The sequence below is a fragment of the Mandrillus leucophaeus genome, unplaced genomic scaffold (genome assembly GCF_000951045.1).
Source record: "Mandrillus leucophaeus isolate KB7577 unplaced genomic scaffold, Mleu.le_1.0 Scaffold544, whole genome shotgun sequence".
In the NCBI taxonomy this organism is placed as follows: Eukaryota; Metazoa; Chordata; class Mammalia; order Primates; family Cercopithecidae; genus Mandrillus; species Mandrillus leucophaeus.
In genome coordinates, this window is record NW_012105853.1 from 63428 (window position 1) to 77754 (window position 14327).

At 49.2% G+C, this 14327-nt stretch overlaps 1 protein-coding gene across 4 annotated transcripts in view; it reads left to right on the forward strand.

Annotated features, from left to right (window-relative positions):
• MATN4 (matrilin 4) overlaps nucleotides 1–12278 on the forward strand; it is a 15259-nt gene extending 2981 nt beyond the window's left edge. The window contains exons 3-11 of one of the 4 annotated variants that reach the window (XM_011997598.1): nucleotides 189–295; nucleotides 1007–1576; nucleotides 4356–4478; nucleotides 4575–4697; nucleotides 4790–4912; nucleotides 7184–7597; nucleotides 7697–7849; nucleotides 11721–11828; nucleotides 11911–12278. In XM_011997598.1, coding sequence (XP_011852988.1) covers nucleotides 223–295; nucleotides 1007–1576; nucleotides 4356–4478; nucleotides 4575–4697; nucleotides 4790–4912; nucleotides 7184–7597; nucleotides 7697–7849; nucleotides 11721–11828; nucleotides 11911–11969 — 1746 coding nt within the window. In that variant the 5' untranslated portion in view covers nucleotides 189–222 and the 3' untranslated portion in view covers nucleotides 11970–12278. Of the gene's footprint in view, nucleotides 1–188; nucleotides 296–1006; nucleotides 1577–4355; nucleotides 4479–4574; nucleotides 4698–4789; nucleotides 4913–7183; nucleotides 7598–7696; nucleotides 7850–11720; nucleotides 11829–11910 lie in introns of those variants that run through there. The other 3 variants (XM_011997600.1, XM_011997599.1, XM_011997601.1) reach the window with 3 other exon arrangements.
• The last annotated feature ends 2049 nt before the right edge of the window (nucleotides 12279–14327 follow it).

Here is a 14327-nt window from a genome sequence, read left to right on the forward strand (position 1 = left end):
AATCTCTTGTGTTTCCCACCAATTCCACTGTGATGAGAATTTTTAAATTCTGAAACATTTCAAACATGCACAAAAATAGAGAGATTAGTAAAATAAACCCCTAACTCTCTTCCTGCTCCAAGTGCCTATCACCCAGAATAAGAGCTCTGTAAATAATGTTTCTTTTCTGTTTTCCTTCCTCCCTCCAGGCTCTGACAGCTCCATTCTCTGTCCCCAAGCGCCATGAGAGGCCTTCTTTGCTGGCTGGTGTTGCTGTTTCTTCTTCAGCCCTGGGAAAGCCAGCTCCAGTTGGCAGGTGAACTGGGGCCCAGACCTCACCAGTGGGAGGAGGGGAGCGGAAGCAGGTCCTTCTTCTGCAGCCAGCTCCTCCTGCTGGGGAGAGGGAAGCAAGGGCTTTGCAACATATGGGACTGGGTTTGAGTTTCCCACTTCAACTTTCTGGGCCCCAGTTTCTTCATCTGTAGGATGTGGCTTAGTTTTGGGCACATGCAGTAACTGCCCATTGGGTTTTTAATTTGGAAAAATTATTTGAAAACATGAAAAAACCAGGAAATTTTACATAAAAATCCCTGTTTAGTACTTCTCTTGAAAAATCCAGGAATCTGCTAACATCCAGTTTGCAGGCGCATGGCAGCATTTGGATGGAGCTTCCTGCCCAATTAGGAGTGATAGGGGCCCTTTGGGTCTCCACCGTCCTAACCCAACCAGTTCATCCATGTTCCCTGCCTGGTCCCTGCAGGCTTTGAGTTTGCGACGCTTCCTTGCCCCCTCGTCAATGGGTAATACCTCCTCAGAATAGCCCTCAGAGCTGTAAGATGAGGGAATTTGTGAAATCTCCTAGCCCAGGTACTAGGCACATGCCGAGTGAGTGCATCTATCTAATCTGCGTTTGCTGTGCTGGGCGCTGTTATGCCGGCATAGCAGTATTTCCTCTGGGTTTCCCTGGGGTTCTCCTCGGAGGTGAGGCTTTGCTGACCTAGGAGAGTCCTCACTGATCTCCCCGCAGGTCCCAGGTGTCACACTGGGCCCCTGGATCTGGTGTTCGTGATTGACAGCTCCCGCAGCGTGCGCCCTTTCGAATTCGAGACCATGCGGCAGTTCCTCGTGGGCCTCCTCCGAGGCCTGAACGTGGGTCCCAACGCCACGCGCGTTGGCGTGATCCAGTATTCGAGTCAAGTGCAGAGCGTCTTCCCTCTCCGTGCGTTCTCGCGCCGCGAGGATATGGAACGCGCCATCCGTGACCTGGTGCCGCTGGCGCAAGGCACCATGACGGGACTGGCAATCCAGTACGCCATGAACGTGGCCTTCAGCGTGGCCGAGGGCGCGCGCCCGCCAGAGGAGCGTGTGCCGCGCGTCGCTGTCATCGTGACAGACGGGCGGCCCCAGGACCGCGTGGCCGAGGTGGCGGCACAGGCCCGCGCCCGCGGCATTGAAATTTACGCGGTGGGGGTGCAGCGCGCGGACGTGGGCTCCCTGCGCGCCATGGCATCGCCCCCGCTAGACGAGCACGTCTTCCTCGTAGAGTCCTTCGACCTCATCCAGGAGTTCGGCCTGCAGTTCCAGAGCCGGCTGTGTGGTGAGTTAGGAGGGTGCTGGAGTGAAGCTCGAACTCTTAATCCAAATGCTTGGATTCCTTTCCCACCACAGTAAATCCCATCCCGTGGGGTGGCCCCGCGCTTTCCAGTTAGAGCTGCTCTGACCTACCGCAGGCTGTGTCAGATTTCAGCGCTGACCACTTCTGCTCAGGCTCCATCAACAAGGAGCAAACTATAGTTTCTTGCCCTGCCCACCACAGCTTACCACAGGCTTAATGTCAAACTCCAGCACCAATCCCCTGCACACAAGGAACCAGTGATTCTCAAAGCTAAGAGAGATGAGCTGCTCCAAAGAGTCGTGGCCCTCCCACATGGGGATGGCTTCTTCCGTTATCATCTTAGCTCCTCCCACAAATGCTACAAGAGCTGTTCCAGTCACGTTTTGAGTTTATTCCGCCCATCTCGATTTAACACCTCTCCACCTCCTACCCACTCCTGCCCCTGCGTAGTCCTGTCTTAGCCCACTGACATGTCTAATTGGGTGCCTCCTCTTCTGAGCCTACTCACAGGGGCTCCTTAAGCCTTATTATTTCCCTAAGCCCTCCCATTTGGTATGGCCTCTCTCAAATTAGTTATTTACTTCTGAAAGCCATTTGAAGGTGATGCCTGCCTCTGACCCCATCCCCATCCAGCTCTCTCTTGTTGGAGACTTCTGCCCATCTGTTTCCTGCTGATTCTAGTCCTGTGTGTCCTCAGGGAAGGACCAGTGTGCTGAGCCGGGACATGGTTGCCAGCACCAATGTGTCAATGCCCCAGGCACGTTCCACTGCACCTGCAACCCGGGCTACAAGCTAGCAGCAGATAACAAGAGCTGTTTGGGTGAGAGCTACCCCTGTCCTGCAATGTCACTGCTCCTGAACTTTCTTTAAATCTCCATTGCCCCAACATCAGACCAATGAGTCTGGAAGGGCCTTTGGCAGTAAAAGCACACATCCATCGCTTTACAGACCTAAGAAAGAAAGGTATTGCTTGGGTTCACACAAGTCCCTGATGGGAGCCCACAGTTCAGTGTGCTTTCTGCCCTCTTTCTCGCTGTTTTCAGACCAGTCTCCAATTCTCCTCCCAAACTTGTTTCTGTTGTCCTCTTCTCTCCTCTCCTCTTCTCTCCTTTCCTTTTTGAGACAGAGTCTTGCTCTGTTGCCCAAGCTAGAGTGCAATGGTGTGATCTTGGCCCACTGCAACCTCTGCCTCCTGGGTTCAAGCGATTCTTGTACCTCAGCCTCCCAAGTAGCTGGGATCACAGGCACCCACCACCACACCCAGCTATTTTTTGTATTTTTGGTAGAGACAGGGTTTCACCATGTTGGCCAGGCTGATCTCGAACTCCTGACCTCAAGTAATCTGCCCACCTTGGCCTCTCAAAGTACTGGGATTACAGGCATGAGCCACCGCGCCCGGCCGTTTCTGTCTTCTTACAGGCACGTCCTTACAGTTTCTCTTCTTAGATACTGTTGGGGGGTCTTTAGTTAGGTGGGACTCCCCACTCATGCCGCCCGTTAGCTCTTTGTGTGCTGCTTACCTGAGCTGCCCTTGCTGCTCCCCTCTGCCCTTGAAAATCTTTCAAGATTCTCTCTCTTTTAAGAGATAGGGTCTTGCTATGTTGCCCAGGCTGGTCTCACACTCCTGGGCTCAAGAGATCCTCCCGCCTTGGCTTCTCAAAGTGCTGGGATTACAGGTCTGAGCTGGTTCTTCATTTTTGTCTTCTGAAAAGCTATGGCACAGAATACCTTGCTTATGCAATTGGGTTTTTTACTGAGTGCCAAGTTAGTATTAGACATTGTGCTAGGAGCATTACACACATTATTATCTCTCAGCCTCACAACAACCTGGGAAAAGAAATCATGTAATCCTGATAACCCAGATGTCAGCCAGGGTCTTCTTGTTTCTAGAAACTAAAAGTTGGCTTGAACTCTGATTTGATGACTGTTTAACATTCAAATCCCTCTCCAAGACCTCTGAAAATCCCCCAAGTGCTTACGTTCTGGTGGTCACCTCTTGCTGTGAGCCTCTGCTAAATTCATTTGATTTATGGATCCTCTCTCATTTCTCAACCCTGCACATGCTGTTCTTGTTCCATGCGTGTTCATCAACCTCTTCTTTGGTTTACATACTTGTATGCAGGGGCACACACAAGTGTGTATGTGCTAAGTAACTCATAGCGCGCACACACACACACACACACACACACAGAAAAACTCATTATAATTGAATATTAGACAGCTTTGTTTCTAAAAGTCCTCAGTCAGCCCAGTACAAGGGATTTTTCACGGGCAGCCTCAACCCACAGAGTTACTCATCTTCATACTGGCTCTCTTGTTCTTTTTTTTTTTTTTTTTTCTCTCTCTCTCTCTCCACTCTCATCTCCTTTCCAGGAACCCCAAATACTCACTTTTTTATACAGGGTAATTATCATGTCTCCAGTCCAGCTCTTGGCCATCTTTACCTGTCCAGACCATCAAGATGCTCAACAGGGCAATAGTTCCCCAACTTGCACAGAAGGAAGCTGTGAATAGCAATCATTCTTTTCCATTATATTCCCATTTTGCAAATAGAAAAATGGAGGCTCAGACAGGTAAAGTGGCCAAACCTGTCCTCTGTAAGTCAGAGAGCATCTTGAGGACAGGGGCCCTGACTAATTAGGTCAGGATTATTGGGGTTGGGGCCCAGGTATAGGTATTCTTACAAATTTCCTCAGGTGGTTGTGCTACCAGAGCTGAGAAGGGCAGCCCTGGGCATAGACTGACCCCATCTCTTCCTCAGCCATTGACCTGTGTGCTGAAGGAACCCATGGATGTGAGCACCACTGCGTCAATTCCCCGGGCTCCTATTTCTGTCGCTGCCAAGTTGGCTTTGTACTCCAGCAGGACCAGAGGAGCTGCAGGGGTGAGCAACACCCCCGCCCTCCCACCACACCCTGGACTGTGGCCTCCGAGGGCTCCAATCAGAGGCAACATCTTGCTGTTTCTTCCCTCCTGCCAGCCATTGACTACTGCAGCTTTGGCAACCATAGCTGTCAGCATGAGTGTGTTAGCACCTCTGGTGGGCCACGGTGCCACTGCAGAGAGGGCCATGACTTGCAGCCCGATGGGAGGAGCTGTCAGGGTGAGACGGCCTCTCCTACATTTGTGGGAGGGGTAAGAGATCTTAGCTGGTGGGGTCCATCCTGACTCATCCTGACCTGTCTCTCCTTTCAGTCCGGGACCTTTGCAATGGCGTGGACCATGGCTGTGAGTTCCAGTGTGTGAGCGAGGGCCTCTCCTACCGCTGCCTGTGCCCCGAGGGGCGGCAACTTCAGGCAGATGGCAAGAGCTGCGACCGTGAGTAACGGGTGGGAGGGCGTTCTATTGGCTTCTGCCCCGTTGCCCACATTCAGAGTGTCCTTGACTTTGCCCTTGCTGTGGCCCTTAGGCTGTGGTGTGAATGTGTGTGTGTGGTGGGGGTGACATTGGAGGGTATGCCATTCCCTGCCTCCATCTCTTTTCTACAATCCTCTATTCTGCTGTCAATGTTAATTTAAAAAATACATACTAGATTACATTCTTCCTTCGTGCACAAGCCTTATATGGCTCGCCAATGCCTACAGAAGAAAGATCAAATGACTTACCCCTAAGTGTTTCAAATGGTGAGCAGAACCACATTAATGAATAATGAAATCAAATCTCTGGGTTACAACCAACATTAAAAAAATAAAGAATGGAAGACAATATAGAGTTTACTGCCTGTAGAGTTATATTATTTCTGAAACTTTAGTTCTATGTGAAATGTCTCATGATGTATTATCATTATTATTATTTTTACTGTGGGCTGTGATAAAAAATTTTGAAACCACTGCCTTAGGTCATCACGATCTAGCTTCAGCCAACTCCATCTGCCCATCTCCTGCCACACTTGAACATTTCAGTCTTACTGGCCTGCCACTCCCTGGATGTGTCAGGAACTCCCTAGATCCCAAGCCTCTGCACATGCTGCATCCCACCTTCTAGACTGTCCCTTACTGCTTTGACAAACTCCTACTGATCTTTCAAGACTGTCTTGGTTCATTCAGGCTGCTATATCAAAGTACCATAGACTAGGTGGCTTAAACAACATTTATTTTTCACAATTCTGGAGGCTGAGGAATCCAAGACCACGGTGCCGGCAGATATGGCGTCTAATGAAAGCCTGTTTTCTGATTTTTAGATGGCACGCCTTTCAAAGCCTCCCCATGCCAACACACGCACACACACACACACACACACACACACACCAGTCTTCTTGCTGTGTCCTCACATGGCGAAGACAGGAAGCAAGCCCTCTTCAGACTCTTTTTTTTTTTTTTTTGAGACTGAGTCTCCCTCTGTTTCTCAGGCTGGAGTGCAGTGGCACAATCTCGGCTCACTGCAACCTCCGCCTCTGGGGCTCAACCGATTCTCCTGTTTCAGCCTCCAGAGTAGCTAAGACTACAGGTGCATACCACCATGCTTGGTTAATTTTTGTGTTTTTAGTGGAGATGGGGTTTTGCCATCTCAGCCAGGCTGGTCTCAAACTCATAACCTCAAGCGATCTGCCTGCCTCGGCCTCCCAAAGTCCTGGGAGCCACCAAGCCTGACCTCTTCAGATTCTTATAAGGACAGTAATTTTACTCATGAGCGCTGTACCCTCATGTCCTCATCTAATCCTAATTACCTCCACAGATCTCACCTCCCAAGACTAAAATTAAAACATAGGGTTTCAACCAATGGATTTTGGAAAACACACTCATTCAGTTTATAACAAAAATCAGATAGAATGCCATCACTTCCATGCAGCCTTCCTTAACAACTCCAGGAAGAATGCACTATTCCTACCTCGGGGTCCCTGAATGCTCTTCTCTTCTAGCACTTTCCTTGACCAGAGCATATGGCGTGTCTGACTTGCTCTGCTCTGTCCTCATGGATCAGGATTATGTTTTAATTCTTTCAAAACGTTTCAAAACCTCCCCACGCCAACACACACCACATTTTGGTCCTAGCAGATTCCCTGGCTCGGAATAGGGGAGGTGACATTGTAGAGTCATTCAGGAGCATGGGTTTTGGAGTCAGACGGACCTGGCTTCATGTCTTGGCTTAGTCAGTACTAGCTATGAAATCGGGGGCAATCACTTTATCCATCAGAACCTCAGGTTATAGAAAATGGGGACAATACTCAAGCTTATTGGGAGAATTGAGAATATATATAAGCACTTCACCCAGTACCTGGCACATCGTAAGCTGTCGGTAAATAATGGTTTTGTTATTATTATTGTTAATACTGGTACATGCTTAGAAGTGTGCCTGATACATAGTAGATGATCAATAAATGGTAGTTATTGTGGTCATTATGATTGTTGTTAAAAAGATGCTTTTAGCAGAGTGTCTGGTTTGTTCTAAGCACTGAATAAATGTCAAGGGCGATGATGATGATGATAATGTTGATAATTATTATTATTTAGCACACTGCCTGGCACAGGAAGGACTCAGGAAATGTTATCTGTTATATAATAAATGTTTGCGAATGAACGACTAGATGGATAGACAGCTGCTGCCAATCAAGAATATGGTCCCTCAATTCAAGCTCTTCTGGCTGTGCAGGGTGCCGGGAAGGCCACGTGGACCTTGTTCTGCTGGTTGACGGCTCCAAGAGCGTGCGTCCACAAAACTTCGAGCTGGTGAAGCGCTTCGTGAACCAGATTGTGGACTTCCTAGACGTGTCCCCCGAGGGCACGCGCGTGGGACTGGTGCAGTTCTCGAGCCGCGTGCGCACCGAGTTCCCTCTGGGTCGCTACGGCACCGCAGCCGAGGTGAAGCAGGCGGTCCTGGCTGTGGAGTACATGGAACGCGGCACCATGACAGGGCTGGCGTTGCGGCACATGGTGGAGCACAGCTTCTCAGAGGCACAGGGTGCGCGGCCCCGTGCCCTCAACGTGCCTCGCGTTGGCCTGGTCTTCACAGATGGCCGCTCCCAGGATGACATCTCGGTGTGGGCAGCGCGTGCCAAGGAGGAAGGTGGGCTTGGCATGGGACACAGTGGGCTGGGGTTGGGTCAGACGCGGGCAGGCAGCTTTCCCGAGGCCTAGGGCACCCTCTGAGTCCCTGGCCCTGTAGGCATCGTCATGTATGCCGTGGGCGTGGGCAAGGCGGTGGAGGCGGAGCTGCGTGAGATCGCCTCGGAGCCAGCTGAACTGCACGTGTCCTACGCCCCCGACTTCGGCACCATGACGCCCCTGCTGCAGAACCTCAGAGGCAGCATCTGCCCAGGTGAGCGCATCTCTCTCGGGGCTCCTCCTGTCTCTCATTGCCCGCCCTCTGATATCTCCCCTTCCTATTCAATCCCTACCTCCTCTGTAGTTATAGCCAGAGGTTAGGCTTACTAGACAGAGCTTTGCTACTCCAGATGTGGTCCGCAGGCCAGCGGCAGGGCGGTCACCCAGTAGCTTCTTAGAACTGAGGCGTTTCTGGTGCTCTCCAGACCGAATGAATCAGAATTTGCACTTCGACAAGATTCTCAGGTGATTTGTAAGCATATTAAAGTCTAAGAAATCCTAGACTAGGCTACCAGTCCCCCAAATCAGTGGAGGTTCAGAATAATTTGGGAATTTTTTTTGAAGGCACAGCAGACAGCATTTGTAAGTGGAGTCACAGCATATATCCCCTGAACTTGTTAGAATTCAACCCTATGAACTTGGCAAAGTGGCAGGACTGGGTATATTTTAAGTATGCAAAGGCATGTTTTTTTCTTTTCTTTTCTTTTTCTTTTTTTTTTTTTTTATGTGGACAGCATACCTCATAAGTGCAATCCCTCTACTTCATCGTCTGGTGCTCAGCTGAGGAAAAGGAGACTAACTCTACTTGTGGAGGAGAAGGGGGCTCTTGAGTCCTGTGTACTGTGCTCTAGGTGATATAGGGAATGTCTCCAGGGTAACTTTTACTCTAGAGACTTTAGACACTAACCCAGGCTTAAGATGTGATTCTTCTTCCAGTTTATCGGGCTCCAGCTCCAGAAACAGACGAAGTAGGGCTGGTCTGGGTCTGGAGAATCTGTCTTTTTTTTTTTTTTTTTAAATATATGTAGTGGAGCTTGGCGCAGTGGCTCATGCCTGTAATCCCAGCACTCTGGGAGGCCGAGGCAGGTGGATCACTTGAGATCAGGAGTTCGAGACCATCCTTGGCAGCATGGTGAAACCCTGTCTTTACCAAAAAATACAAAAATTAGCTGGGCAAGGTGGCGGGAACTGAGGCAGGAGAATTGCTTGAACCTGGGAGGTGGAGGTTGCAGTGAGCTGAGATTGCACCACTGCACTCCAGCCTGGTGACACAGTGAGACCCTGTCTCAAAAAAAAAAAGTATATATAATATGCTATATGTGCTGTATTATATAATATATATGTGTGTATGTGTGCGCACACACGCACGTGCATGTATATACATATACAAATATACACACACACTCCTTTCCCCAACTCTCCTCCCTTCCCGCCTCCCAGCTAATTCTAATTATTGTGGCTCTTTCAGATTAGGGGCTCTTTCAGAGCTCTTCCTGTGCTGACTCTTACAGGCCCTGCAGTGTGACTTTGGACAAGTCAGTTACCCCCACACCTACCTTAACTTTTCTGTAACAGGGGAGGCACTAGCTGTCCAAGGTTACCTGTAGCTCTTGAGTTCTAAGAGAAGTCTGGGTTCTGTGGTCGAAGCTCTTTACCAATTGGTGGTATGACTGTTCCCTGTCTCCAACCCCTTGTTTCTCTATCTCTGAAGTTAGGGGTCTTTGTGGATTGTTATCAATAACAAGACTTACAGCAGTTTGTTCATAGTACATATAAGACTAAGATGAAGACACAACTTTTAAATCATTACAGCAGTGTTTTCAAAGGTTAAATGGCAGGCATTGTGTTTATTATTTCACTACCTGTAATCCTTTTTCTTTTTTTCCTAAGGTACTTTTGTTGTAGCTTTTTTTTTCTGCGTTATTCCCTGTAATCTCTCTCTCTCTCTCTTTTTTTTTTTTTTCTTTTGAGATGAAGTCTCATTCTGTTGCCCAGGCTGGAGTGCAGTGGTGCGATCTCGGCTTACTGCAACCTCCGCCTCCCAGGTTCAAGAGATTCTCCTGCCTCAGCCTCTCGAGTAGCTGGGACTACAGGCGCGTGCCACCACACCCAGCTAATTTTTTGTATTTTTAGTAGAGACAGGGTTTCACTGTGTTAGCCAGGATGGTCTCGATCTCCTGATCTCATAATCCACCCGCCTCGGTCTCCCAAAGTGCTGGGATTACAGGTGTGAGCCACTGCGCTCAGCCTCCCTGTAATCTTAACAATGACACATGCTTATAGAATTTCAGTGAATCTAAGATACCATTCATTTTAAGATTCACCACTATTTTATGTACTGCTAAGAAAAAACATGTGCCAATTTTAATTGTAAGACCTCCTGCCCAACCCCCAAGATGTTGATGTGTGGGGAGATAGAGTTGGATCAGGGTCAGTGGTTCCTAAAGATTAGGTCACACCAGAATCACCTGGTGGGCCTTTAAAAACAAATTGCGGCTGGGTATGATGACTGACGGCTGTAATCCCAGCACTTTGGGAGGCCGAGGTGGGTGGATCACGAGGTCAGGAGATCAAGACCATTCTAGCAAATACAGTGAAACCTGTCTCTACTAAAAATACAAAAAATTAGCAGAGCATGGTGGCACGCGCCTGTAATCTCAGCTACTCGGGAGTCTGAGGCAGGAGAATCACTTGAACCCAGGAGGTGGAGGTTGCAGAGAGCTGAGATTGCGCCACTGCACTCCAGCCTGGGTGACAGAGCTCAAAAAACAAAACAAAAACAAACACAAATTGCTGGGCTTCAATTCTAGATTTTCTAATTCAGTAAGTCTGGGGTGTTGTCTGGTAATTTGCGTTTTTGATAAATTCCTACACGATGCTGATGCTGCTGGTCCAAGGACCACACTTTGAGAATCACTTGTCTAGTTGAAATACACTATAAAGCAGTGGTTCACGATCTTTCTGGCACCAGAGAGTGGTTTTGTGGAAGACAATTTTTCCATGATGTGGTGGGGAAGATGGTTTTGGGATGATTCAAGCACATTACATTTATTGTGCACTTTATTTCCATTATTACTTTGTAATATACAATCATGTAATAAACAGATCATCAGGCATTAGATTTCCATAAGAAGGCTGCATGCACTAGATCCCTCACATGCACAGCTTACAATAGGGTTTGTGCTCCCATGAGAATCTAACAATGCCATTGATCTGACAGGAGAGGAGCTCAGGTTGTAATAGGAGTGATGAGGAGTGGCTATAAATACAGATGAAGCTCCCTTGCCTGCTGGCTGCTCGCATCCTGCTATATGACCCAGTTCCTAACAGGCCATGGACTGGTACTGGTCCATGTAATGTGCTGGTACTGGTCCATGGCCTGGGGGTTGGGGACCCCTGCTGTAAAGTATTTACTTGAACAAGGCAGTGTTCTAGATCTGTGCTTTTTCACAAAGGTAGGCAGTATCTATTTAATTACAATTGATTAAAATAAAATACATTTTAGTCCTTTAGTAGCACCAGTCACATTTAAAGTGTTAAACAGCCACATGTAGCTTGTGGCTACTGCTTTGGACAGGGCGGGTGTAGAACACTTTCATCGTTGCATAAAATTTTATTTGGAGAGTGCTACTCAAAGTGTGGTCCGCAGACCAGGAGCGTCAGCATCATTTGGGAGCTTGTTAGAAATGTACCTTCTGAGCTCCTTCTCCATTCTGAATCAGAATCTATATTTTAACAAGCTCTCCTGATGATTACAATGAGCATTAAGATTTGATAAAGAGTCTTGTAAGTTTCGCGTGCGCGCACGCGCGCGCGCGCACACACACACACATACACAAGTGAATGAATCATCGAAGCCACTAATGCATACATTCTTTCATTATATCCATTTTATAGATGAGGAAACTGAGCTTAGAAAGGTTAATGAGTTTTTCAGTATCTCACAGCTACTTAGCTTGGGACTTAGCCCAGGTCTCTCTGAATCCAAAGCCCATATACTCAACCATAGGCCCAGTGCAGGGAAATCAGAGGGCCAAAGCTAGCGCAATTTCTCATCCCCCTGACCCTCTGTGCCCGGCTTACAGAGGAGGGCATCAGCGCAGGGACAGAGCTTCGGAGCCCATGCGAATGCGAAAGCCTCGTGGAGTTCCAGGGCCGCACTCTGGGGGCGCTCGAGAGCCTGACGCTGAACCATATCCTTTGGGGCTGGTGGCGCGGGCTGGAGGGAAAGTGAGGGGACCTCGGCGAACCCCAACGGCCTCCTTAACCGCTCACTGGCCCAGCTGACGGCGCGCCTGGAGCATCTGGAGAACCAGCTGGCCAACCAGAAGTGAGGGCCACGGGCGGCCCAGACTCAGGCTGGGGCGCGGCACCATGGACAGTGCGCCGGGGCCAGACAGAACCTGGGCCCGTCGCACTTGGGCTGTCGGGGCGGAGGCGCTGGCGGGCTTCCGACACTGAGCTGAGCTGGCCTCGCCCGGACCATTAGGCGGACTGCTGGGCCAGGGGGATAGCGGGTGGTGGCGGAAGGGGCACGTGCTAGACCGGCATGCCCTCGCCGCGTGCTGCGCTCAGTTCTTTGTTGGATTTATTTGTTTTCTTAAAAAAAAAAAAGAAAAAGAAAAAAATCTGATTTCCACAGGGTTCGTTTTTGGGGCTTGCTGCGCCGCCAGGGGGAGGGGAAGCCAGACGGAGCGCACTCTGGCGGCGCCCGGGCGGCGTCTCCTTGGAGAAAGGCGCATTGTGAGGGGGTCGGGCTTGGGGGCAGGAGACGCGGCGCTGCTTCTTCCCCCTGCTTGTTTATTCAGCCGAGAACAGATGGCTCCTTATGCAGGCTGCAGGAAGGGAGGGGGCTCAACAGGAATCCTTGGGGTCTGAGCAAGCCTGCGCCATCCCATTCCCCAGCGGATTGAACGCTTCGCTCTCCGGCCAGGCCTATCCCATCGTGCCCCCAAATCTGGCTCAAAAGCTGCTAGGACTGTGTGCTGGTAGGGGTGCGGGGTGGGGGTGGCATTGGTGGGAAAGTGAGAGGCAGTAATTGAACCCCTAAATGGATGGCGTGGGAGTGGATAGATGAGCTTTGCCCGATTTTAACTCCCTCCTGTACTAGGTAGGAAGAGAAGGAGGTATCAGGACCCCTGTCTGCCCAGCCTGTGGCCTTCCTTCTGTCACCCTGCCAACCCCTCCCAAAACAGCTCTATCAGCAAAGAACACAAACCAGTACCATTTCCCAGGTGCATGCAAGAAACCACGAAGTTTAAAATGCTTCCAGTCCTAGAGTGATTTGGGGAAAATTATTTTGTGTTTGTTTCCTCATCTGCAAAGTGGAGATTGAAATTTTTACCCCCAAGGGTGATGGGGAGAATCAAGGACATTCTTCTAAGGCATGTGACATTGTGCCTGGTACCTATCAGGCCCTCAATTAATGGTAGCTGTTAACTATTCTTATAGTAACAGCTAACATATTTAGTGTTGGGCGTTATTGTAACTGATTTGCGGGTATTTTCATTTTATACTTGCAACCACCTTGGGAAATAAGAATTATTGCCTTTATCATCCCCATTTTACAGATGACACCGAGGCATAGAAAGGTTAAGTTTCCAACAGTAAAATAACCAGTACGAAGCTGAACCAGGATGTTTCCTGTGGCTGCTCTAATAAGTTACCACAAATTGCGTGGCTAACAGCACACATTTATTACCTTACAGTTTTTAAGTCAGAAGTCTAAGATATATTGGCAAGGGTTTATTCCTTCTGGAGGCTTTTGTTTCCTGGCTTTTTCCAGCTTCTAGAGCCTACCTGAATTCCTTGGGTAATGGCCCTACATCACTTCAGCCTCAGTTTCCATCAGTACATCTCTCTCTGACTCTGAGCTTCCTGTCTCTGTCTAATAAAGACCCTTCTGACTGTATTGGCATGACCTTGATAATCAAAGATAATCGTACCATCTCAAGCTATTTTTTTTTTTTTTTTTTGAGATGGAGCTTTTGCTCTTGTTGCCCAGATGGCTGGAGTGCAATGGCGCGATCTCAGCTCACTGCAACCTCTGCCTCCCCAGTTCAAGCGATTCTCCTGCCTCAGCCTCCTGAGTAGCTGGGATTACAGGCATGCGCCAACACTCCCAGGTAATTTTTTGTATTTTTAGTAGAGACAGAGTTTCTCCATGTTGGTCAGGCTGGTCTTGAACTTCCGATCTCAGGTGATGCGCCTGCCTCAGCCTCCCAAAGTGCTGGGATTACAGGCGTGAGCCACCGTGCCCGGCCTTAAGCTCTCTATCTTAACCACATCAGCAAAGTCCCTTTTGTCATGAGAGGTGAAATCACAGGTTCCAGGGATTAAAACGTGGACATCTTTGCAGGGAAGGCCATTCTGCCTACCACATGAGGCTTGAAGCCAGGCTGACTGACTTCAGAGCAACTGCTCTTAAGCACTCTGTGCCGGGCACCTTGCTAGGCTTGGTGAAGAGGGAGAAACTGACGATTGAGAAAAACTCTTGAGCTGAGGGAGCTCCTGGCTAGAAGGGCTGAGGTCCACCTGACTACACCTGTAGCAGAAAAAAGGAACTTCAGATGAGAGGAGGGAGAAATCCTGGAGAGGTGATCCTTAAATGGTGGCTGGAATTTCTGCAGGAGGCCATGGAGGACTTTACAGGTGAGTGAAGCACGAACTACGTGTGCTCAGGAGGGTCTGGA